The following is a 24,950-nucleotide window of genomic DNA, read 5'->3' on the forward strand; positions in this document are numbered from 1 at the left end:
GTGGTCACTGATGACTGGGGAGGGAAGGGCACTGGGTCCCTCTGGGAAACGCCCACCCCCTTCCTCAGAGTCTTCTCACTACATTTTCCCTAGACCTAAAAACAGTCTGGCAGAAGACACTTTTAATAACATTTTCTTATTAAAAAAAAATACAGCAATGAGCTCTCCATCTGTCCATCCATCTTGCCTTGTGTGGAGGTGCAGGGCCCCGGGCTGTGCTAGGTGCTGTTGGCCTGCTCCTGCTCAAACAGAGCCATGGCAAGCTGGGCGCGGCCCCCCAGCCCCTCCAGGTTGCTAAGGCGGCAGCGGTGGTACAGTTCCTCACTGAGCCGAGGGCTGCAGTCGCGCAGGGAGAACTTCTGCACCAGCCCTGGCTCCACGGCCCGGAAAAGGTGGAGCCCTGAGAACCGGAGGAAAACATCCATCACCTCCAGCCCCTCCAGGGCTTCCTCCTCTTCCTGGCCTGCCAGTTCACCAGCCAGCCGGGCTCGGGCCGCCAGGTAGTCAGCATTGTAGAAGCAGCCCTCTGCGGAAGCCTGTCGGTCAAACCTGCCCCCTACGGGAGCCCCCCGGGAAGGGTCACCTCCAGGAGGGGACGGGGGGTCAGGGCCAGCCCCCGGGGGCCCTGGGGGAGATCTCTGTGGTGCCAGGGCAGGGTTGAACTCCTGGAAATGGACTGGGAAGAAGGCCTGCCAGCCGGAGATGGCATTCATGCGGCAGCGGTTGAGGACTTCGGGCCCGGGCCTGGTCCACACGGTGGTGAGGAAGAAGAGCGTGTCCACCGGGTGCTTCTTAGAGACCACGTCCATGAGCCGCACCTGGGAAGGGGCCTCCGCTCGCACGGCGAGCCAGGCCAGCCTCGTCCCAGGGTACCGTCGTTCCAACTCAGCCGCTGCCGCCTTCACCCCAAGAAATGGGTCTGGGGCCCCTCGGCCACCTTCCCGAGGCCCGTAGACCAGCAACAAGGTGAGCAACGCATGCTCTCGTGGCTCCAGGACACTGGCTGCAAAGGCCTTGAGGAAGGCAGGGGCCGCAGCAGCTTCGGCCACCAGCAGCGGCAGCACCAGCTGCACTCGGGTGGCCTCAGTGACATAGGGCATAGGGAGGATTTCCACCCGGCTCAGTGGCCGCAGCAGGCTGACCCTGCGGGCCAGGGCCCGCCGGTGCCCTCGCTGCGTCACGGCCTCCAGCAGCAGGTCCAGGGTATACTCCATGCCCCGCGCTGGATCGAAGCGCCGGTAGCCGTTGAGCAGCCGCTGCTTCTGGAAGCGCAGGCGGGGCTGATAGCGCCGATTCAGCTGCTCCAAAGCAGTCTCCACGGCGTCGCCCACGTCCGCCCTGCTGGCCCCCTGCAGCGGGCACTTGGGGGCCCCGTCTGCGCAGGAGAAGGTGTGCTGCTCTGTGAAGTAGTCCCAGCCCAGCACCTCAAAACGAGAGTGCGCTGTAAAAGGGGCAGGGAGCCCAATGGGCCAGCTCAGCCCTGCCTCCCCCTCTGGGGTCAGTGCAGTCAGGTTCCGGATCTGAGCCTAGGGTGGGAGGGATGCACGGTTAATGCCATCTAGGTAGTCAGCACCCTACCCAGCTCTGGCGTCCTGGGTTCTGAGGTCTGTCCTGATTCCATCAACACTTAGTGAGATGGCCGTCGGCTTATCATTTAATTCCCTGTACTTTACATTCTTTACCTGTAAGATGCAGAAGGCATAAGAATCATACCCACCTTACATAATTGCTGTGAGAAGGAGGAGGTGGGAAATGTGCTTTCGTGGAGGTTAGAGCGTCCTGAAACACAGCTCAGCAGCCTTTCTCTTCCATGCCCAAAGTACTCATATCCTCTTCATAAAGGGACCTTTATTTTCAACTGTATTCCACCCCTGACAGTCCCCACAATCAACTAGACAATTCTTCTATCTTTGGACTTTTTAAAGAGAATGCTAGAAGTTCAAGGACTTCTGGGCTTTTGCCTCTTCGGTGGAGAGACTCTACTGGAAAGAAGTTAAAACTATTCTAAACGCTCTATCAAGCCCAGATCCTCAGAATTCACCTGCAAGCCCTTTTAAGTGCATCCAAGTCATGCCAGGAGCTTTGACTGTCATATGATTGAACTAGACCCCCAAGAGCCCCTTCTCCCTGGAGTTGTTTCAAATTTAGGTATGGTCAGCCTCTTTCTACCTTGCTCAGCCTCCCCCTCCACTCACTGTGCACCTGGACCCTGAAGCTCCCTCTGATCTCCAACCCTGGTCCCCTGGCTCACCTGCAGTTGTTCTATTTCACTGTACGCCCGCTCCAGCTCCAGGGCACTGAAGCGTTTGTGGAGCTGGTACATGAGGGTTCCCTCGGAGACAGGGTGCACCGCAAAAGCATTCAGGAAAGCCGAGCTCCCCTCCTTCTCAGGGTCCCTATTTTTGGCCAGTTCAAATGAGCGATACTGCTGCCCCTAGAGGGACCAAGGATACCAATCAATGCCCCACAGGGAAGGCTGCCCATCTCAACCGCCTTTAACCCCCCCTCGCATTCACACCTATTACTGCCAGTGCTGCGGAATTGGGGTGGGGGGGCAGAAGCTCATTCCAGTGTCTCCTCAATCGTGGCCTCACACTCACCACTGGATTTTGGAAAAGAGTAAGTTAAATAGGCAACTAAGGATGCCCTATTCCCTCTGCAAAGAACCCCACTGTTTCTCAAGGGAATAAAAGCTGTGAGCCAGCAAATGCTCCCAATACTCTGGTCTGGGAGGATGGGTCCCCTCTGGGATCGTCCCCTCTTCTCCAACGAACAGGGTGGCTCTCTAGGACATTCCCAGATCATTCACAACTGTGCCTGTATCGGGGGAGAGGCAGAGGGCAGGGGGCCAGAGGAGAGGGGGACTAGTGAGTAGGGGACATTTCTCACTTCTCAGAGGGTCCCTGGCAAGATGCCACCTTTGATGGCCCCAGAGTTCTAAGACTGCCAGAGGGGAGCAAGGGAGAGCCAGAGGGGCGATCAGGGGCTGGGAACAGGAAAACACAGCCCCAAGGTGCTGCTGGGAAAGAGCCAGCAGCACCCAGCCTGGAGAACACTCACTCAGTCACCCCTAACTTGTTGGGGACCAGGATTAACTTGAAAGGGCTGTCACCTGGTGCTGTGAGACGCAGCCAATGCCCAGAGAATCAATGAGGCAGCGGCCAAGCCACTCGTCAGGACGGGCACTGAGAATGTCTCCTCGGCAGCCATCCAGATGTGGCCGCAGTCGAAGCAGGAGACTCCGGGACAACAAGTAGCCAAAGCCGCCGTGGCAGTACCGGGCCTGCTCGCCTGCACCAATGAACTCCTCTGTCCGGCCCAAGTACAGGTCCTGGTTGATGCTGAGGTGGCCAGCAAGGGCTGCCAGGCGGGGGGCCTGCACATATGTGTCATCCTGCATGATGAAGAACCAGTCATAGTCGGCCCCAAAGTGTGTGTGAAGATGGCGCAGGGTCTCTGACATGAGCCATGCTGGTCGCTCGTCCCCATGAGATATCACCTGCATCCCTGCAGGAGTCCGGGCCCCTCGCTGCCCAGTGAAGTAGAGTAACCGAGGGAAGTGGTGGGCCACCGTGCGGTTCACAGCCACAGCCAGAGTGGACAGTGTGGCCCGGGAGGTCAGGACAGCCACCAGCAACCGCTCACGAGAGCCCAGCTCTGTCTGGATGTACCGGGTCCTGCGGAGAGACCAGCGTGCCAAAGGTCAACTCCCTAATCTTTAGGAACCCAGCTTGTCCAGCATATACATCCCCCTAGGAATTAGTGAGTTGGAGTTGAGAAAAGAGACGGGAGAAACCTCCTCATCAACATTAATGAGCTACCGGAGGGAGCATCTGCTGAGTAGCTGACACTGGAACTGATTTGGAGAGAGGTCTACCAAGGATGGATTAGATGGGTTAGATTCAATTCCTGCCCTGTGCAAGCGCATCCAACCATTAATTTAACACCAGTGGATGAGACTTTCTCAGACCTGAGGAAGAGGAAAACATTTGAACAAACAATGACAGGTAATAATGCAAAGAATGCTCCAAGTAGCCAACAATGAATACCAGTGAAGGCAGAAGCAAGCATTTAGTGCAACGCTAAACGGGGGTCTAGGAACTATGCACACACATAGCTCTCACCTGAGCACCTTCTTATAGGGCTTGTTGGGATCCCTGTAGTAGGGGACAATCCGGGGTTTGAAGTCTTCATCACTTTGGTCGAGCCGAGTTCTCGAGTCTGGATTCTGTGGCCCTCCTGGTTCCCCCACAGCCTCTACACAGGGATCTTCTCCCTCACCCTGGGTCCAGGAAACCCGCAAGAGGCTCAGGCTGCACCCCAGAGACAGTCCTAGGATGAGGGGCAGTGCTGGTCGCAGCAGAGCCAAAAGGGAGCTCAGTCGCATGATGGTGGGCCCTGTCAAGTGCATGCCCCGGAGGGCACAGCCTCAAGGATTGATCAGTGGGCTACTGGGTACCAGGCCAGTTTTAACCAGGGAACCTGGGGTCAATGAGGTCAACAAAAGAACAAGGCGTGTTTGCTTCCAGGCCCAACATCCCCAGGAAACATCTGCCTGGTCTTCAGTTTTCAAGGGGCCAGATCTGACCCTCAGTCCAAATGGTAATAAATATTAGAATCAGTTAAACCCACTAATGAGATTATGGTCTGTCTTCCAATAAAAACTGAGGAAACAAAACTCAATCCTGCCAAACCTAACCCAAAAAGGACTCCATACATCTGTAGACTGGATCTATGCCAAGAGACAGCAGCCGCTAATAAAGACAGGGTTGGGGGAAAGCACAGACTCCATCAAAACAACAGCCCTCAGCTAGACGAACACAACTCCAAAGAGCGCCTGTCTGGGGGCATGTTTCTCAGTTTACTGGAAGGGCTGCTGACTGGCTGCTGAAGGCCGGCACAGGGACGGAGTCAGGGCCTTCCTACTCTATTCTGGAGTTAAGGAAACATTCGGCTAGAGTAACCCCTCCTCCCAGTCAGGAGTGGTCAGGAGCCACTGGCCTGGGGCACAGCTCTGCCCACCTAGATGAGGTGGATGGATGTGGTGACTCAGCACTGAGAGCCTCTCAGAGGAGCACAATGGCTGATAGAGCCATTTCGCAGGGCAGTCTTCTCTGAATCCCAGCTGCTGAGAGGCTGATGCTGCCTACCATCCTCTAAGAGACGAGAGGCAAATGACAGTAACGCTGGCCGTGTAAGAGCGATTCGGTGTCTGCTTTTACCAGGGCCCCAGGTACCGAAACCAAACCCCAAGAGGCAGCTAACGACGACGCACGGATCCTGTGAAGGCACACGTAGGCTCGGCTGGCTTCGGGCGCGGCCGTTGTCAAGCCCAGCACCCCTGTCTACCTCTCAGCAATCAAAGACCGATTCTAGTCCTAGAAAGAAAGCCCAAAGCGAGTTTTAGCCATTAGTCTCACAACAGAAATAAAACTGGCTGCGTCATGGAGCTGTCAAGAGGGACAGGGAGACTCGGGCGGCGGGAATGGAGGTCCCGGCGGGGAGACGAGGGCAAAGACCCCGTTCTCAGACCCGTCAGTGGGGGAAAAAGCCCTGCCTGCGTCAGTGGGAGCAGGACAACGGGAAACACCCCGAGACCCACAGAGGGAGGCCCCTGCAGACCGGCCGGGGGCCGCGGCGGGCAGATAACGGGTGGCCGGGGCGTGGCGCCGCGGCCAGCCTGGACCCGGGGAGCGGGGGCGGGGGCGGGGGGCTGGGACCTGCTCCGGTCCTCCGAAGCGGCGCCCCAGACGCCCCTGGCGTGGGGAAGGGCGGGAAAGGGGGAACAGACCCCAGTGCCCGGTCGTGGCGCCGGCTCCGCCGCTGCAGCCGCTGCCACCTCACAGCCCAGCCGGCTCCTTCCTCTTCCGCTCGCTGTCAGGCCCCGTCTCTATGGTGACCGCATCCGGCCGCTCGCTCAGCCACCGCCTTCTCTATGGCCGCCCCGCCCCCTGTCTGCGCCGCGTGCCTGCCGCGGGGTGACGTGGTGGTCCCGCCAGCCACCAGCACCCCCAGAACAGGCGTGCGTTCCGCACGTGCTAATTCGAGTGAACCCAGCCTGGCTCCGAAGGTGACCGAAATCTTCAACCTCAGCTTCCTTCTACCCTAGACAAAAATGCTCGCACTCCCAAAGAGCGCGCTTCCGCCTCCTTGACGACTTCTCTCAATGGGCTTCCGAACCCCATCACGCACTCAGTTATTTCAGAAATGTTTGTTGCTTGCCTACTAAGTTCTAGACCATGGAAAACAAGTGGTAGGCATGACAGGTATGGTCCCTGCCCCAGGGAACTGAGAGTGGAGGGAGAGGCATTAAACACACACTGACAAAAATATATAAATTTAGGTAGAAATCACAAATTGTCATAGGTACCATAGCAGAATAGTAGAGTATGGTGGAAAAACGTGACAGTAAGAATTAAATTAGATTGAGAATTTGGGAATGCTGAGATCCAAAGATTCAGTAAATTACCCAGACAAAAAGTGAAGTTTTCCAGACAATGAGCAGAGAACTGAAGGCTCTGAAAGAGGAAGATATTGACTGGCCTACAGAACCGGGAAGGCCAAAGCGGCTAAGTCCTTCTGAGTGAGGGGAAAACAGCTCAAGGGGAGGCTGGAAGGCAGGCAGGGCCTTCAAACAACTATGGTGCGTTCCCACCCAGGATGGCACACCCGTAGGGGGCAATTTGGAAGAATACAGGGGCAATTTTGTTGTCAAATGGTTGAGGGGAGGAGCGAAGGATGCTTGTACATTGCAAGTTAGTATCACCTTAGAAAGAATTTTGTCCCACATAACTTTCAATGCCCTATTGAACATTCATGTTGGGGGGGAGGGGCTTATACTCATCTGATCCTTGAGCCTGTTTTTATACATAGAAATTAAGTAATTTTTCAGGGTTGTAATATGTGCTGAATTTTGAAGGAATATAACTATCATGTAAATGGAAGGAAGACTGTACTTTGGTTTTGGCCAGGAATTTACTTGTTACCATTCTGGAGAACTGTATTGTGGACAGCCATGTCATTCATGATGTTCTGCCTGCATTTGTACTGTCACATTCAAGGTGGCCCTATGTTAGGTACAAGCATCGAATGATGTTTTTTAGCATACTGAAATAACATTATTCTTTTATTATAAAAGATTTCCTTTTCTTTCTTCTTTCGATTATCGTTACACTGTAATTTTTTTTAAAGTTTGTATGTGTAATTAGGTTATGCCGTCTATGAACTTTACTTCAAAAAAGGAAACTGGGTGTTATTTTAAAAGTTGGTTATTAAATGGGAACATTGGGGCTGATAGAGCCAAGAACCCATCCTAGGAGGCACACGAGATGAAATACACCACGCTGTTACCCTTTACTGTGTTTGGTCTTAAACTCAAGAGTGCAATTTGATTTCCCCTCAGCAACTGGCACATAAATAGGTGGTAAATAAATGACTTGTTAGAAGACGCTGGGAAGCAGAGTAGAAACACTCATCTCCAGGTTGAAAGAAGCAAGTTCCAGACCAGCATTGTCCAATAGAAATATGTGAGCCATATATGTAAGTTTTAAATATTCTGGTAGCCACATTTTTTAAAACGTAAAAAGAAACAGGGGAAATTAATTTTAATAATGTTATTTTCTATTATTAAATATATTCCATGTATTAACATTTCAACATGTAATCAATATAAAAGGTTGAGATATTTTACGTCCTTTTTCTTCTCCACACGCACTCTTTGAAATCCAATGCATATTTCACACTCACAGCACATCTCAATTCAGACTAGCCACATTTCAAGGGCTCCACAGCCACATGTGGCTAGAGGCTACCACATTGAACAGCAAAGCTCCAGATCTTTCTCAGTTACTAAGTTTCTAGTTAATTCTGGATGAGATCTTTCCTCCCTTGGGTCTCAGCTTCTTCATATTTTAAATGAAGAATCTGGACTCTTCATTTACTGTCTCTAGCACTGAGCTTCTGTGATTTTCGCATTTAGCTAGTCCTTTTCTCCTCCTATCCCTCTCCCTCTTATTTCCCTATTTCTTCTCCCTTCATGCCCAGGTCTGTTCCCTGCAAGAGATCCAAACCCTGGATGGGAATGGCAGAAGTTCTACGTTTTCTATGCTACTTTTGCTGTGCTGAAAAAGACCTTGTTCAGCAACTGTTAATTCATGGGAAATCATGGGTGAGATTGGTGGCTATGTAGGTGGATTCAGAGAAGTAACTGGTTAGTTTTTCTTTTGCCAACCTGAGTCATTTTAGAGAGCTGGAGTTCTGGAACTAGAAGATTCCAGCTTCAAGTCCTGGCACTGTCTTTACCAGCAATGCTGTTTTACTACCAATTTTGTGCCTTCATTTCCAATCTGTAAAATGGTAATAATACCCACCTCAGAGTCTGCCGGGGGGATTAAATGTGATGGCAGAAATGAAAGAGTGTAAGTAAGTTTAGTTCTCCATATCCTGCCTGTAACCACATTTTAATGAGGCTTAGAGAGACAGGCATATTGTAGACCTCCCAGAAGGCGAGGTGCTTGGGTGAGCAATTTTACATGATTCACAACCATAAATAATTTCCTTGCTTCATAAAGAAGAGCTTTGCAGTCAGTTAACTATCATCTATATACTTCTATACCTACAACAGTGCTTTTGCCCATATGGCACTTATCACCTGAATGTCATGATCTGTTTCCTTTTAAATGTTTCCTTTTATCGACCGAAAAAAATGCACAATGTGAGAGTTGTGAGTTGTTTTATTTGGGGCCTAGTGGGGACTATAGCCCAGGAGACAGCCTCTCATATGGCTCTGAGGAACTGCTCAGAAGAAGTAGAGAAGTCAGTATATGTATGGTTTTAGTGAAGGGGGGAATATCTCCTATCAAGCACGCAGTTTAGCAGAAGGTTACTGTTAGTCGGGAGGAGCAGATGTCTCTATTAATGATTTTACTTCTTTTCTAGATATGAGAAGATGCAAGAAATTGGGCTCATAAAAATCTTTTCCTGAAAATCTCTAACTATCTGAAGCCTGTTCTACAGTTTTTCCCAGAGCATAGAGCGCTTCATTCTTAATCTCTGCCCTGAACTCCTTTCAGGGGGTGTTGAAGGTCAGTGACTGCCGTGGCTAGTGACTTCATTCTCCTAGAACCAGACGGCAAGAGACAATTTTTAGCTGGTGTTCTTAACCGTGAGCTTCCTGAGGTCAGGGAAAGACTTGTCACCACTGCACCTCTAACATCTGGCTTTGAGCGACATATGGTAGGCACCTGATTGGTGGAGGGTAGTCTAGGGAAAGGCATGCTCAAAGGCATGAGGTGAGAAATAGCTTGGGTTACTTCTGAAATACAAGTAATTAGATTCTACTGGAGTATCATATTGGAGGAGGAAAACTAGTTCTATGGGGAGCGTACTGAGCTCACTTCTGAAAAGAATCAGGCGGGGCCACTTCTGGAAAATGTGCTCAGAGGGAGTAGGGGCTTCCTTTGCTTCCTTCCATCTGTGTCACTGCTTGTGAGGAGCCTGGAGAAGTCTCAGAGGCTACAATTTTGGGATTTTCCTTGTAAGCTTTGAGAACTCTTGTGAGAGATTTTAAAAAGGGAGACTCAAAGGAAAAGCAACCAGCAAGGCCTCATGGCTAACTGCTAAAGCTAAACTCAGAAAAGGGATTTTTTTTTTTTTTTCAAACCTCAGGGTTCTTCCCATCAAACTTACATGGAGACCTAATTCTGGAGTGGGCAGGCGGAGCGGCCAAGGTTCAGGAACAACCTTCGAAAAGTTTGGTAACAATGAACCAGCCTCTAAACTCTCGCTTTCATGAAACAAGGACGCCTTTCTTTCATGGAAGAATTCTGTTCTTCGCATCTTCTTCCTAGTGATGAGTTCGTGTCCCACTCTCACCAGTCGCCTCAGTCTTTCTCCTCCGCTCTCCACCTACCGCCTCTTCGCTCCATTGTTTGGACTCATTCCTGCCTGATGCCTGCTGGGAAGTGTAGTCGCTCGCGTGCTGTCTGAGCCGGCTGGGCGACCCTGTAAACTCGGTATCTCCGCACAATTCAAAAGATTTTCTAGAGGTGGTGTAGCCTGGAAGGCCCAGCCGCTTATCCGAGGAGCAAGCTGGGATTTGCAGTTTCCAGTGCCTGAAGCGGACCCCTGGCACAGGGTTCTTGGACTCCAATCCCCCCAGACTCGCGCATCATGATGACGTCACGCAGGCCCGCGAGGCCCCTGGGATACGAGGTAGTTCTTGAGGAGTGGTCTCAGCCTCGGCTGCCGCGGCTGGAGGACGACACTTCCCAGGAGTCCGCGCGGCGGCGCAGCGAGAGCCGCGCGAGGCCCTGATTGGCTGGTGAGCCGGCCGCACGCGGAGGAGCTCAAGGAGCAGCTCTGTTGCGACAGAGGCCGAGCGGCGAGGCCCAGTGAGTTGGGGGAAGGGGCGCTGGGGGAGGGTGCCGGCCGGTGGTGGGGAGGGGGGACGGGAAGAGGGAGGAGGGATCGGGTCGGGATGGAGGCGGCGGCGAGAGAGAAGAAAGGGCCAAGGGAGAGAAGCTGACGGGCGGGGGCTGGGGGAGGCTAGGGAGGTAGCGAGTGAGGGGACTCTGAGGGGACTCACCGGGGGGAGGACGAGTGCGCCCCGGTAAGAAGCTGGACCCGACGGCCAGGTGGTGTGGAGCGGAAGGACCGGGAGGAGGCCGGAGGCAGAGGGGAGGAGGAAACCCAGCAAAGTGAGGCGGCTGGCTGGAGCGTAGCGCGCCAAGTTGTGGGGAAACTGTAGACCGGGACCTGTGCCGAGGGGCAGAACCTGGTCCCTAACTGGAGGCCCCGAAAGGAGGAGCGTTTCCAGAGTGAGGCAGTCCGTGGGGATTGGTGGACAAAGCCCGAGGGAAGAGATGTTGAGATTAGAAGAGCGGCCGAGGATCAGAATTGGCTTGGGAGAGCCTGACAAAGTTGGGAGCGACTAGGCTGGGGCGTAGCTGGGTATCGGAGGCTTGATAGGAAAATTCCTGAGAGGGATGGAGCAAGGGCCAGGCGCTCTGCGAAAGTTTAGAATTTGGGGGTGTTTGCCTTCCTTCAGGCTTCCTGAAAGAACAGTAACGTTCCCCTGTGGTTCATCACCATGCCCTCCGACCTGGCCAAGAAGAAGGCAGCCAAAAAAAAGGAAGCTGCCAAAGCACGACAGCGTCCCAGAAAAGGACATGAAGAAAACGGAGACGCTGTCACAGAACCACAGGTGGCAGAGGAGAAAAATGAGGAGGCCAATGGCCGAGAGACCACAGGTGAATTGAGGGAGAGGTGGGTTCCTGGGATGGTTGCTACCATTTAATGGATGTCCCAGCTGGAGTCAGAGTCTGGATGCTCGGGGCACTGGAAAATCTACCTGGTACCACGAAACTTTTTATGATGAACCAAACCAGTAGAGTTGGAGCTTGACCAAGGAAACTGAACACAAAGTTCTCACATACTCAGTGGCAAGCAAATATGGGAGTTGTGCTGCCTTGCTGCTCTGTCTACTAGACTGTGAGGAGGTCAGTTCCCTGCCCCTTTCTCAATTTCCATTTCTACACATGGTGGTCAGTGTGCTGGGCTCTTTGCCTCATTATATCCTTGTCCTCCCCGGGGTAGTGACTGTACCAACAAGAGAGAAATCTGTGAATTATTTCATGAGTTTTTTTTTCTGGGAGAGATACCTTTCTCTTATGAGTGCTTCTCAAGTGTTAGACACCATGCCAAGCACTATAAGTGTGGTTTGTCCTCTGATAACTTGCAGTCTAGTCTATTACACACAGGGCAGTGTGTAATAAAGAATATCCCAGGCTTTCGGCAGTCTATCCTAGCTTTCTGTCTTGCCGCCTGAAGACTCAACAGGCATTCTCCATCCTTCTCCATCAACTACTGTTGTCCCTTGAATAGTCACCACATTTCTGTCCATTTGCACACTGAGGTTCTAACACAATTTTTGTACTAGTTACATTTGACATTTCTCTCAGGGCTCAGCTCAAGATGGTAAAGTCTTTCCCAGTCAAACCTGACATCAATAATATTGCCATTCACTATGCCCTTATGCTATCTATAGTGTTAACTTTTTTATGTTTTATCTTCTGTTTCTTCAACTAAATTATTTGATCTTTGAAGATGACGAGAATTACTAATGGAAATTACAACAGGTAACAATTCGGAAAGCGGGGGTGGTTAAAAATGATAGGAGAGAGTGGTAAAAATTGTCTCCAAAGTAAGAATTATGAGGGAAAGCTAGTGCAATAAAGTCAGGCTATGGGGAAGTTTTATTCCTGCCAGAGTAGTGAAGGGATGGAAAGTTAAGAATGATAAGAGTGAAGGAGCAGGCCAGATTGTGATCTGTAGAGACAGGGCTCCCTCTAGGGCCTCACTCACCATGGTTAAGCAGTGTCTCTTATCAGCTCTGTAGGTACTTTCTGGATAAATTGGAAAGGTAGAAAACTGAATCCCACTTTGAGACTATTGTTTACTGTTCCCATTACAAATTTCTTCACCTTTTCTGCCTAGGAAACCCGAGTTTCCCGGGGAACCCAGCTGCAGTATCCCTATCTCAGTAATAAGGGAGTTTTGATTTTCACCTTCCTTCCTCAGGAGGCTGCTGTTCCGAAATATGAAATCTTGTGTTCTTTCCAGCTCCCTCAGAACATTTCTTATTGCCAGGTACCCAGGGTTGTTTCTGCTTCCATAGTTAATGGGCCAACTGTTCCCTCTCCCAAGACTGGGTCCTCTCTCTTCTCTGAGTTTGAAATTACTTAATGCTGCAGGTCACCGTTCTCCAACCTTTAGCAGTTGGCCATTGCTACTTGGCCTTCTTTAGGTGGGAAGGTATGGAAAGACCAAGATACGTATCAAAGAAAGTGACTTGTAACAGACAGCTCAATCTTCTTTAGAATGTGAGACTCTTCAAGACAGGCACTGGAGTTCAGCTGGTCCCCTTGTTTGGGGAATGTGTACAGAGGGGCTGCTTGTGAAGTCTACAATATTCTCTCTTGACAAAGAATCCCTTTTCCTTTTATTCAGTGCTATTTACTTATTTTTCGAGTCTGTTTTCGAGGATGCTGTAGGTTAGGAAAGTGAGGTCCAAGTCTTACTTTTGAAGCTTAGGAGATGACTTAGATCACAGATGCTGTAAACTGGAAGAGATCAAGAGAAAATGGTATACAGTCCTGCGCCTCGGTATCTACTAGGAATTGATTCCAGGATCCCTGCGGATACCAAAATCCATAGATACTCAAGTCTCTTATATAAAGTGGTGTGTGTAATATTTGCATATAACCTAGCCCATCTCTAGATTACTTATAACACCTAAACGTAAATGCTATGAAATAGTTGCCATTGTGTGACAAACTTTCTGGATTTTTTTTTTCTGTCCGTGGTTTGTTGAATCTGGATGCAGAACTGTGCATACAGAGGGTTGACTGTGTAATTTTCCCTTAATTTTGATCTTTCTCTTGCCTGAGCAGATGGAGATATAGACTAGGGATCGGCAGTCTTTTCCTGTAAAGATCCAGACAGTAAATATTTGTAGCTTTGTGGGCCTTGTGGTCTCTGATGCAGCTGTCCTGCTTTGCCATTATAATGGAAACAGCCATAGGCGATACATAAAATAATGGGTGTGGCTGTGTTCCGGTAAAACTCTGTTTACAAAAAAACAGGCCATTGGCCAAATCTGGCCAGCCTTTTTTTAAGCCAATCCACTCCCAGGCTAAGAATGGTTTTTACATTTTTAAAGTTTCAGATGGTGATATATATACCTACATAATAGTTTTTATTTTGTCACTTGGGCTGTAAACCCTAAAATATTTAGCATCTGATCCTTTGAGAAAGTTTACCAACTTCTGATCTAGATTATAAACTTCTGCAACATCTTCTTCTCAACATCTAGAACAAGGATTGGCACAGAGGGGCTGTGGGAAGCCTGCGAACTCAACTGTGTAGAAAAAATACTGTTAAAAGTCCTCTTATCAGCCAAGACAAACAATGTGTCCTCCATTTGAAAAGTACGGTCACACCTTGGAGGCACACCTTGGAGGTATCGCGATCCAGTTCCAGACCACTGTAGTAAAGCTGGTATTGCAATAAAGCAAGTCACACGAATTTTTAGGTTTCCTTATGTGTATAAAAGTTATCTTTACACTATACTGTAGTCTACTAAGTGCATAATAGCATGTTTTTAAAAAAATGGGCATACCTTAATTTTAGAATACTTTGTTGCTAAGTGCTAGCAATCATTTGAGCCTTCAGTGAGTTGTAGTAGTAACATCAAAGATCACAGATCACCATAACAAATCTAATAATAATGAAAATGTTTAAAATACTGCAGTAAATACCAAAATGTGACACAGAGACACAAGTGAGCAATTGCTGTTGGGAAAATGACACTGATATAATTGCTCGACACAGGGTTTCCACAAACCTTCAATTTGTAAAAATTGCGTATGTGCAAAGCACAGTAACCTGAAGTGGAATAAAATGGGATAAGCCTATACTCATCAAGCATTTACGTGTAACACGCTGCACTGGAATGTGAGATACATACAGAGTGACTGCCGTCCATGCTGGCCCCTTGCAGGCTGAGCAGTTCAGCGACAGGGTGGCTGATGGTGCCAGCCCTGGTGACCTCCTGACAGGATGGGGTATTTGGAGAGTGACCTAAGCCTGACCACGACACACCCTCTCCCTTGGAGTTGCTCTCCCCAAGCCTGCGTGTCCGAGGAGGGACTGAGCTCTTTCCCCTTCTACTCCATCTTTCCTTTTCCTAAGGACAAGTGCACAGGCTTTCACATCTCGGGGGTTCTACTGTAAGATCACTAAGGGAACATAGGTAAGGGTGTCAGAGACTGAAAAATTAGAACATTCTCACAGTAGTGGAACCTTATGTGTAGTTTTGACTCCTTCCTGAGAATGTAGATAGATCACCTTACTGTCTTTTGGAAGAAGCTTACCATGACTCCCTACACCCCCATTTCTGTCCTCCTTTCAACAGTACTTTGTGAGCACTTTCCTCTCTGGAAGGGGTAAGATAGTGCAGTAGTTGAGGTCACGGCCTTGGGGTCAGACAAACCCTGGTTCAGATTCTGGCTCTGTCACTTACTAGCCTTTTTGACCTTGGCTGTATTATTTAATCTCTTTATAGAATGAGGGTGATGTGTGTATCTCTCATAAGGCTTATGAGGGTTAAATTAGATGGGGGATGATGATGCAGCATCCCAGACACAGGGTGAACTCGACCACTCCTGGCCGTGAATATGAGTGGTTCTTCCCAGCCTGTGAATGTAGTTGTCCCTGAAACCCACAAAGGCAGAATAGTTGGTCTCTTGTCTCATAGTCAGTTTGCATCTCTGAAACCCTCCAGACTTGGAACTTCTGGTTTTCCCAGCCTTATCTCTGCTTGCCGTTGATCCCGCTGTGAATTTTCTTACGCTGGTCCCTTCTGGACAAAATAGCTTCTTGGAAGCACCACCTGGAAGCTCCCTAGATCGTGGAGAAAGAATTGCACCTCTGTAGTGTCTGCTTTCTTTTGGGCATTGGTACTAATTCTTTAACATATACTCGTGGAGGACAATTTGGAGTTCCAGCCATTCCGACCATGCATTATATCCTCTAAGATCAAGAGAAGTTAGAATTAAAAAGACAAGTTGTGAAGTAAAAAATGTCCATGAAGGTGTGATACCAGGGCAGATCTGTATGTGATGTGCACTGTTTAAAGCTTGTGAAACAGCTGAGTCAGCTCAACCTCATCTTCAACCCAGGTCTTCCAGGGCATGCCTCTTTCAGCTTTTGGATCTTTGTATGATAATATTTGATAATCTACAGAAGGGCAAAAGCCACAAATGTCTGAACAAGGTCCTGAACCCAGGACCCTCAGATGAAAAAAGTCTGATGCATGACTGATCTATCCAGGTGCTCTAAGGCGTGCCTTTTTGTGTGAGAGCTTAGTCTGTCTTACAGCCCTCTTCCCAAACTGCTTTTCTTTTCTGTCCCTAGAAGTAGACTTGCTGACCAAGGAGCTAGAGGACTTTGAGATGAAGAAAGCTGCTGCTCGCGCTGTCACTGGTGTCCTCGCCTCTCACCCCAACAGTACTGACGCCCACATCATCAACCTCTCCCTTACCTTTCATGGTCAAGAGCTGCTCAGTGACACCAAACTGGAATTAAACTCAGGCCGTCGCTACGGCCTCATTGGCTTAAATGGAATTGGTGAGGCCCTTGGAAGGCTTGGTGGGAGGTCTCTCTCCTTGTCACTCAGGAGGTATTTACTTAGCATCAGCTGTGTACAAAGCAAGGACGTGACAACATGGGTGGGAGACCAGATCTGCCCAGGGAGAGAACTAGCAGCACCGAGCAGTGTGTGACAGGTACCACATGAGTAGTTGGAGACAGCAGGTGTGGGAGAAGTGGCTGGGAGGGGCGGGCCAGGCTTTGTGTCAGGCCTCTGTAGGTGAACAGACTTCTCAGAGGACAAGAATTGGAGGAAAATTGGAAGGGTATCCCAAGGGTGGGAGAGGGGGATAGCAGGACTTGAATGAGTGAAAGGACGGAAAATACTCAAAAAATGATGAGGTCATGGTCTGGCCGGTGGGGAGGGACTGGTGTGGGGGAATGGCAGGCAGAGCTGTGCTGAGTGTCCACTTCTCCTCCCGTCCTTTGCCTGCTCCCCTCAGGAAAGTCCATGCTGCTGTCTGCTATTGGGAAGCGCGAAGTGCCCATCCCTGAGCACATCGACATCTACCACCTGACTCGGGAGATGCCCCCTAGTGACAAGACGCCCTTGCAGTGTGTGATGGAAGTTGACACGGAGCGGGCCATGCTGGAGAGGGAGGCAGAGCGGCTGGCTCACGAGGATGGTAGGGCCCCAGACCCCGGGGTGTGGGGGTGGAATTTCCCTGGGAAGGCCCGGGAGCTCACATGCCATGCACTGCCCACAGCGGAGTGTGAGAAGCTCTTAGAGCTCTACGAGCGGCTGGAGGAGCTGGATGCTGACAAGGCGGAGATGAGGGCCTCCCGGATCTTGCACGGACTGGGTTTCACACCTGCCATGCAACGCAAGAAGCTAAAAGACTTCAGTGGGGGCTGGAGGATGAGGGTTGCCCTTGCCAGGTGAGTCTCTCCCTCCTCCACCCACTGTGGAGCCCCATTGCTTTCTGGGTTGAATGCTTCCTCCAGTGGAGCTGTTTAGAACGGAGGCTGATGGTCAGTCAGTGTCCAGTAGGATGCAGATATTGACAGTGGTGGGGGGGATTCAGGGCAGTGGTATACGTGAGCTAAGGTGTGAGCTTCCCGACTGAAGTGGTCATTGCAGGACTTCGGCACAGTGTTTGGGAACCCTAGGACCAGCCCTAGGTAACATGGGAGAGTAGGTCTGGGTCTTTCTTTCCTCTTGACTCCTCTCCCGCCCTTTTTTGTGCTTCAGTCCTTCTAACTCTTGACGTATAAAGATAAAATGTTAGACAGCTATTATGATATCTGTCCTCCTTACTCTCTTGTGACCTGGACCCAACGTGACTTTCTGTAGACCATCATTCCCTCACCTGTCTCCCAGGAAGTCCCCAGTTAAATGGGTGGTTCCTTACCCACCGTTCTCTGCCACGTGCATTGGCGACGCTTGAGCCACTGCTTTAGCAGGGCTACTTGTGCGTGCCTTGGTGCATGAGAACTGTGGCTTTATGTGCTAGCAAGGGTTAGCTGCCTCAGGTTCACCTGGGGAGCTTTTAAAAATACAGTTTTCTAGCTTCTGCTTCAGATACGTGCAGTCAGAATGCTGGAGTCTGAGGTCCAGAATCTTATTTCTAAAAAGTTCTGCATGTGTGGTGACTACGAGTGTGGGGTCCAGCACTCTCCCCTCATTCTCCTGTGATTGTATCTAAGAAAACAGCACTCTGGCCTCCCTGCTAGTCTGGCAACCCTACCAGTTAGGTTTAACCTGAATACTTTTTGCTTTAACAATTTATTTTCTCTGTATCCTTTTGTGTTCCCGTTAGTCACCAACCTCAGTGTAAAAGAATTGCAGATTCATAAAGATTTTTACAGCTTTATCTCCAAACTGCATCTTCCCTCTACTTCTCAGCTCTGTTTTCTGCCCTTTAACCTCCACTTTTCATCTCTGGTTTCTCTCCTAGTTCTCACCTTTCCTCTGAGGTGGAGAGTCTAGAATTGATTTCAGGACTTGATGCAGGCCTGACCAGAATTGCAGGTAGCAGGCAGGCTGTCCTCTCCTGTGTAGCACCTGTTAGACTGAAGTGGCTCTGTCTCCTTTCCTGTTCTTCAGAGCCCTCTTCATTCGGCCCTTCATGCTGCTCCTGGACGAGCCCACCAACCACCTGGACCTCGACGCTTGTGTGTGGTTGGAAGAAGAGCTAAAGACGTAAGTGGGGAGGCTAGGGTGGGAAGTGGGCAGGTCCTGAAGGGGTCATTGAGCAGAGTCCAAGGGAGATGGATGCCCAGAAACTACAGTGATACTAGAGCAGTGAGAAATGGACAGAAGTCAGGCCAGAGCAAAGGCCACATTGAAAAAGTGGTAAGCACCTTTAGGGCAGGCTTTTTGTTTGCTTTTGTTGCCTGGAATGTAGTTTTTTTGTTTTTTTTTTCATTATTTTGATTTACTTTTTTTTGTTTTTCCTGTTACTGAAAATACAGTATCTTTATTAAAGACAATATTTTTCCTTAATTGTATTTACATATGTCATATAAACAGGAATTCACATCTAAGATCATAATGCAGTGACAAAGGCAAAAATAGCCCACATGGCAGCGGTCCCGGGCTAGAGAGCCGAATAACCTGGAGCATTGCACCAGTTCTAGAAGAAGGCTTCCCATGGTCTCTGCAGTGACTCGGTACTTTCTTTAAAAAGAAGAGCATGATGCTTTTTACTGTGCCTGTTTCAGCTCTTCCCACCCATGGTTTTAGAGATACTTACGGGTGGTTGTGTGCATACTTTTTTGATTTTACCGTCACTGTTACTGCCTTCTCCATTCCGTTCTGTTGAAAGTTAGAACAGAAGATTGAGAACACTCAGACTCTGTCACCACACTTTGCAAGGCATCAAAGTGTCCTTACAAGGAGCTTGTGCACTGCTGGCTTAGGTGCTTGCTGAGAACTGGGAATTGACCAGTAAGTCTAAAGGATGCTGAGGTGTAAGGAAGGGAAAGGCTGAAGGCTTTCCGGGCCTGACATTCAGCTCACCTGTTGTGAACTGGCTGCCGTTTTGAGCACCTCCCTAACTGGTTCTCTGGCTTTGCAGTTTTAAGCGCATCCTGGTCCTCGTCTCCCATTCCCAGGACTTTCTGAATGGCGTCTGTACCAACATCATTCACATGCACAACAAGAAACTGAAGTATTATACGGTGAGTGGACCCAACTTCTCCATAATAACCTTTGTGCTTACCAATTGCCTGAAATTCTCCTTTAAAGAAAAAATAGACTTAGCAGCTCTTTTCTGCCTATTGCTATAAAAAGATGTGGACAGGGAGTCCTGTAGCCTGTTTTATTTTAGTCCCAAAGTAATTGCTTTCAGGCCATAGGCCATGGATTGGCAGCCTGTGCACATGGTGTATGTTTGCCTTATGCAAAGAGTTGACTTTTCATGGTGCCCGGGCAGGCCTTGGTGCTCTCTGCCGTCTCGAGCAGCTGCTTAACTCTGCTTTGTGGCGTTCAGCACATTACCCCTCCTTCAGTGAAGAGTGGGAGCCAGGATCTCAACAGCCCATTTTTCTGCCTTGCCTTTTCATTTTTTGTATTTCGAAAAAAGTATCAAAAATGAAAAAGTAGAAGTTTCCTTTATTCATGGTTGTGCTCACCATCGGAGTATTAAGTCTTTGATACAGCCTTTCAGAACTTTCATGTGTACTTGTAAGCATTTACAGACAATTTCATGTACACCTGTCACAGTTGTGTCTTAGTCCTTCTCTTCTGTAGGTTGTGTTTGTCTTGGACTGCTTTCCATATGAGATTTCCATAAGTCAGCCTCATTCTTTTCAGTGACTGTGTGGTATTTCATTGTATAGCTATCCTATAACTTATTTGTCAAACCTTTTTTTTCCCTTTTGTCAGACCCTTTTTGATGGATATTTAGGTTGAGTCCAGTTTTTTGCAGATAGAAACCATGGCAGTCCATAGTGCAGGGTTTGTCAGGTCCCAAATCTGACTGGTCTCACACCATCCCACCTAGAGGCAGTTCTTGTAGTCTGCATGGGCCTCAGCCTCTAGGCGTGCAGAGTAGTCGGAGGTGCTCTTGGAAGGCTGTGAGCTTCATGATGTCTGTATGAAGGAGGTTTTCAGGGCTACTGCCAGTGCTCTGGGTGTCTTTACAGCTAACCCAAGGATCTGATCTGGAGCCCTGCTCTGGCTAAGCTAAGAACGAGGTGCACGTAATTTGAAAGACCACAGATTCTAGATTAGGATATGCTTCTTTAATGCACTTCCTCTTTCCCTGCTGCACAATCTTATAGCCAGGGCCAAGTCAGATGCCAGATCGCATACCCCTGAACCCTGAGTGAGAACCCAGGACCGCGGCTAAAGCTGCCCGTCTCGCCTGGTGCATTTTCCTGCAGGGTAATTATGATCAGTATGTGAAGACACGGCTGGAGCTGGAAGAAAATCAGATGAAGAGGTTCCACTGGGAGCAGGATCAGATTGCACACATGAAGGTAGGACAGTCGTGGAGCTGAGTTCACGTCGTCCGGGGAGCCGGGTGAGGGTGTTTGGGAGGTGAGGGGTGCTGGAGAAGGTCTGGAAGAAGTTGTTATCAGTTTTTACTGAGTATTTAGGATGAGTTGTTCGGTGCCTACCCTTACTCCAGGCCCCCTCTGGTCTCTTTCAGAACTACATTGCTAGGTTCGGTCATGGCAGTGCCAAGCTGGCCCGGCAGGCCCAGAGCAAGGAGAAGACGCTACAGAAGATGATGGCATCTGGACTGACAGAGAGGGTTGTGAGTGACAAGGTAGGGTCTGATTGGATGGAATTAGGTGGCCGGAGGTGAGGGGATAAGAAAGAACCTGACTTGATAAATGTCCTCTCCTCTTCCTAGACACTGTCATTTTATTTCCCACCATGTGGCAAGATCCCTCCACCCGTTATCATGGTGCAGAATGTCAGCTTCAAGTATACAAAAGATGGGGTGAGTACCTGTGTGTGGTTGGAAGGCTAGGGTACACTTTACAAGATGAGTATCAACTGGTGAGAATAGTCTCCTATTGTTTGCTGACCACAACTACTAACCCCTCTGATGCTGGGGATTTTTCAGGTGTGGCCGCTGGGGTGCCTCGTCCAGGGACTTAGAGTAGAAGGAAAACTGTTCAGCTGGGTTGGTGGATGGAGGCATGGGTTGGGGTCTACCATGAGAGCTGCCTCCCTCCTCCTCACTCCCGCCTCCTCCAGTGGTGACTAGGGACTCCGCGGGGCTGGTCTGCCAGTCAGCTTGATCGGCACACTAGCCTTGTGTCCGTCTCTCTCTCTCTCACCCACTTCAGCCTTGCATCTACAACAATCTAGAATTTGGTATTGATCTCGACACACGAGTGGCTCTGGTGGGGCCCAATGGAGCAGGGAAGTCAACTCTTCTGAAGCTGCTAACTGGAGAGGTATGGTGCTCAGTGTGTCTGAGGAGGAGGGAGGGTACGCAGGGACCACTACTCTTGCAGGGCCTGAGCACCCTAGTAGTGAGTGAGACATCCTCTGGGGTGGAAGATCATCATGGGGCAGAGCTGAAGTTTGGGGCAGTTTTCTCAGAAGGAGAGAGGGAGAGAGGAAGGGGGAGTCTGTGTGAGTGTGAGAGAGAATAACATGCGTGCTCTCAACATTTTTCTGTGCATTCATTCAGAGCATTTAGCATATAGGAACATCTGTGCATTTGGAGATGTTTTATTGTAGAAAATGTATGTTGTGCCCAGATCTGAGTCCTTTGTTACACACTGCAGTGCTTTCTCTAGTAGTCATTTAATTACTACTGAGTAGGTGGTATGGTGTGTGTCTTTGCCTCTCGTGAGAACATCTGTTTCAGTATATCTTCCTAAATATTTTTAGAGTGGCCAGAATAGCTATTAGTGAGGTGGTGATATAGATTCCGTTTAGGAAGTTGTATGAGTCTTGCTCAGTGTTAACATATGTTTGTTTCCCCTCTCTGCCTATGTCTGCTTCTGACCTGGTTTCCTTTTTTGTGTGCTTATCTTTCCACTTACTGCTTTTTTTTTCTAGCTACTACCCACAGATGGAATGATCCGAAAACACTCTCATGTCAAAATAGGGCGTTATCATCAGGTATAGTCGTTAGGGTGGGGGGCGTTGCCCAGGATTTGGGAACAGGGCTGCCTTTGACCAAGTCAGCTCCTAGCTGCTTCTAGAATCTTGAATAGGCCCCTGGGGAGAGGTGGAGAGTTAACTGGGGAGGTAAGCCCAGCAGGGTTCCTTTTGAAGTGGGACACCAGTCACACCTGGATGGGTTCCTTTTTTCCTGTAGCATTTACAAGAGCAGTTGGACTTAGACCTCTCGCCTTTGGAGTACATGATGAAGTGCTACCCAGAGATCAAGGAGAAGGAAGAGATGAGGAAGATCATCGGGCGATATGGTCTCACTGGGAAACAGCAGGTCAGTGGAGCAGGGTGTGGGGAGAGCCCCAGATACCTGGAGACTGGCTGGATGGTCTGCTTTTCCTTTGCTCTAGGTTGTTATGGTTTGGAGCATTCAGATCTCAAGGGAGGGTCAGGGATAGTGTGGCAGTCTCTGATATGCCCTTGCCCCCAAACTAGCAGGATGAGCCCTATCACTTAAAGGCAAGGGAAATTGAAACCTGGCACGCAAGTTCCTGGATTCAGATCCGGGCTGAGGGGATTGCTCCAGTTCATGAGATTCTGTGCTGAGACAGGGCTTCAGGCTTCCAGATGTGTCCCTTTCAGGCCTTGAAAGACCAGCAGCTGTGCCACCATCTTGCTGGGTGATCTTGGGTCTTCCTGAGCCCCACTTTCTATAAAATGGTGATAATAGAGGAGCCATGGGGTAATAGAGGTGAGTCATGATGTGTGGCGAAGGTAACACCAGGTTTTGTAAATGTCATGGTTCCACTCAGGTGAGCCCAATCCGGAACCTGTCTGATGGGCAGAAGTGCCGAGTGTGTCTGGCCTGGCTGGCCTGGCAGAACCCACACATGCTTTTCTTGGATGAGCCCACCAATCACCTGGATATTGAGACCATCGATGCCCTGGCAGATGCCATCAATGAGTTTGAGGGTGGTATGATGCTGGTCAGCCACGATTTCAGACTCATTCAGCAGGTGAGGCCTCTGGCTGGAGTGGGAGGCATAACGGGGCACCTAGGAAGTAGGTGGGACACAGTCGTGGCACATGGGGGCACTTAATACGTGTTTATTGTCTTTGGAAAGAGAGCTCAGGACATATACAGGTACAGAGGACCGGATTTTATAGTTCTTTGGGAAACTTAGAAAGCCTTAGTGGAAATCCCTTAATTCTTTATAGCTATTTGAGGCTGTTAGCCTACTTGGCATTGTTGGCCAAAACCGGCAAGGCAATTGGATAGAGAACAGGGTGCTTTTTACTATTGTTGCCAAGAGTCGTCCACCTAGAAATAAAATTACCCGAAGGAGGCTTGGGATTAGACTGATGGCTACCGCTAGTCATTGGTGAAAAAGCTGCTGATCTTTTCTCTGAAGCTTTGGGGGAGTTGGAGTGGAGAAAAGAAAGCTGAGGGTGAAGCCTCTAAACAGATCGAGGTCCTGCTGGGGAACTGGAAATCGGGTTGGCACCGCAGGTTCTGGCTTGGAAGCCTCCAAAACCTGCCGGTTACAGCACTCTTGGGTTAGGCCATCCCTAAGAACCCTGGGGCTGTGAAGTTGGGAGCTGGATATGGGGCTGGGTGGGAAGTTATGGAGTTTTCTTCCCAGAGTCCCCTGAGAACAGTTTCCTGGACAGGGATGGGAAGAATGTTGGCCAGGATTATTAAGTCTAGGATTTGCTTTCTAGGTTGCACAAGAAATCTGGGTCTGTGAGAAGCAGACAATCACCAAGTGGCCTGGAGACATCCTGGCCTACAAGGAGCACCTCAAGTCCAAGCTGGTGGGCGAGGAGCCCCAGCTTACCAGGAGGACCCACAACGTGTGAGCCCTCGCTGGCCGGGCCAGGCCCCTGGGGCCACACTCCTGCATTGCTGCAATACTGCTCCCCAGCCCCTCCCCCACCTGCCTTAGCTGCACTCTGTGATCTTCTCTACAGCTGGACAGTACCTGTCCGTCTCCTGTCCTTCCAGTTACTTTTGTCCATGTCTGGACTCGGCTGGCCATTCCTGCCAGCTCCTTGCTGGTTCTGACCCTAATAGTGATGCAGCCAAAGGCATCTGAGGGTTAACCTGAGGGCCCACGTCCTGGGTTGGCCTGTGAAGGAGCTTAGGATCCTCGTTCTCTGGGTTTTGGTGATGTTGGAGGAATACCCCAGCCCACCGCCCCCATTCCTTTCTGCTTCTGGTTTGGAGCTCTGGACCAGGGCCTTAATCCTGGTTGGTTTTTAAAGAATTATTTAACAGTGTAACTTTTAGACCTGCGTGACATCTACAAAGCATCCAATAAAGAAAGAAGAAGCCATGGTCCCTGCCTTCCTTCTTGGGTATCCAGGCCTTTTACTCCCCTCCCCACTGCAGTGCCAGCTTACACTTTCCCTTGGGAAGAGTTGGGGTGGGAGTCAGTGGGATGGATGCAGACTGGAGACTGGTCCACAGGTGAACTCTCTTCACATTCTGATGTGAAATTGTGACTTTTCTTAGGCCAGTGGTTCACAAACATTGATGTGTATCAGAATCACCTGGAAGACTCGCTAGATCACAGACGGCTGGGTGTGGGTCTTGCCTCAGACTTTCTGGTTCAGTAGGTGTGGGGTGAGAATTAACAGCGCTCAGAAGTTCTCAGGTGATGCTGATGCTTCTCTGGGGGCCACACTGTGAGAACTGCTCTCCTGGAGCATG

At 49.8% G+C, this 24,950-nt stretch overlaps 2 protein-coding genes across 9 annotated transcripts; one reads left to right on the forward strand and one right to left on the reverse strand.

The window, feature by feature from the left end:
* Positions 1-107: 107 nt before the first annotated feature.
* On the reverse strand, positions 108-10,294 carry CHPF2 (chondroitin polymerizing factor 2). Of its 5 annotated transcripts, XM_072964151.1 has the most exons (6): positions 5,792-5,894; positions 4,125-5,378; positions 3,500-3,677; positions 3,113-3,394; positions 2,252-2,434; positions 108-1,526 (listed from the first exon to the last, which is right to left on the reverse strand). In XM_072964151.1, the coding sequence occupies exons 2-6, from the start codon at positions 4,409-4,411 to the stop codon at positions 219-221; spliced, it is 2,238 nt and encodes a 745-aa protein (XP_072820252.1). In that variant the 5' UTR covers positions 4,412-5,378; positions 5,792-5,894; the 3' UTR covers positions 108-218. The 5 variants fall into 5 exon arrangements, with proteins under 5 accessions (XP_072820252.1, XP_072820250.1, XP_072820251.1 ...); XM_072964149.1 differs by having other exon boundaries at positions 3,113-3,677; XM_072964150.1 differs by having other exon boundaries at positions 3,113-3,677; positions 5,721-5,862.
* ABCF2 (ATP binding cassette subfamily F member 2) lies at positions 10,247-24,575 on the forward strand. 4 transcript variants are annotated; one of them, XM_006211299.4, is made up of 15 exons: positions 10,247-10,391; positions 11,048-11,249; positions 15,976-16,188; positions 16,653-16,835; positions 16,917-17,088; positions 18,257-18,352; positions 19,230-19,332; positions 20,539-20,634; positions 20,808-20,927; positions 21,015-21,104; positions 21,457-21,567; positions 22,181-22,243; positions 22,443-22,571; positions 23,050-23,253; positions 23,960-24,575. In XM_006211299.4, the coding sequence occupies exons 2-15, from the start codon at positions 11,090-11,092 to the stop codon at positions 24,095-24,097; spliced, it is 1,878 nt and encodes a 625-aa protein (XP_006211361.2). In that variant the 5' UTR covers positions 10,247-10,391; positions 11,048-11,089; the 3' UTR covers positions 24,098-24,575. The 4 variants fall into 4 exon arrangements, with proteins under 4 accessions (XP_006211361.2, XP_072820255.1, XP_072820258.1 ...); XM_072964154.1 differs by lacking the exon at positions 10,247-10,391 and adding an exon at positions 10,551-10,697; XM_072964157.1 differs by lacking the exon at positions 10,247-10,391 and adding an exon at positions 10,591-10,609.
* Positions 24,576-24,950: the final 375 nt, after the last annotated feature.

Source organism: Vicugna pacos, chromosome 7 (genome assembly GCF_048564905.1).
Source record: "Vicugna pacos chromosome 7, VicPac4, whole genome shotgun sequence".
In the NCBI taxonomy this organism is placed as follows: domain Eukaryota; kingdom Metazoa; phylum Chordata; class Mammalia; order Artiodactyla; family Camelidae; genus Vicugna; species Vicugna pacos.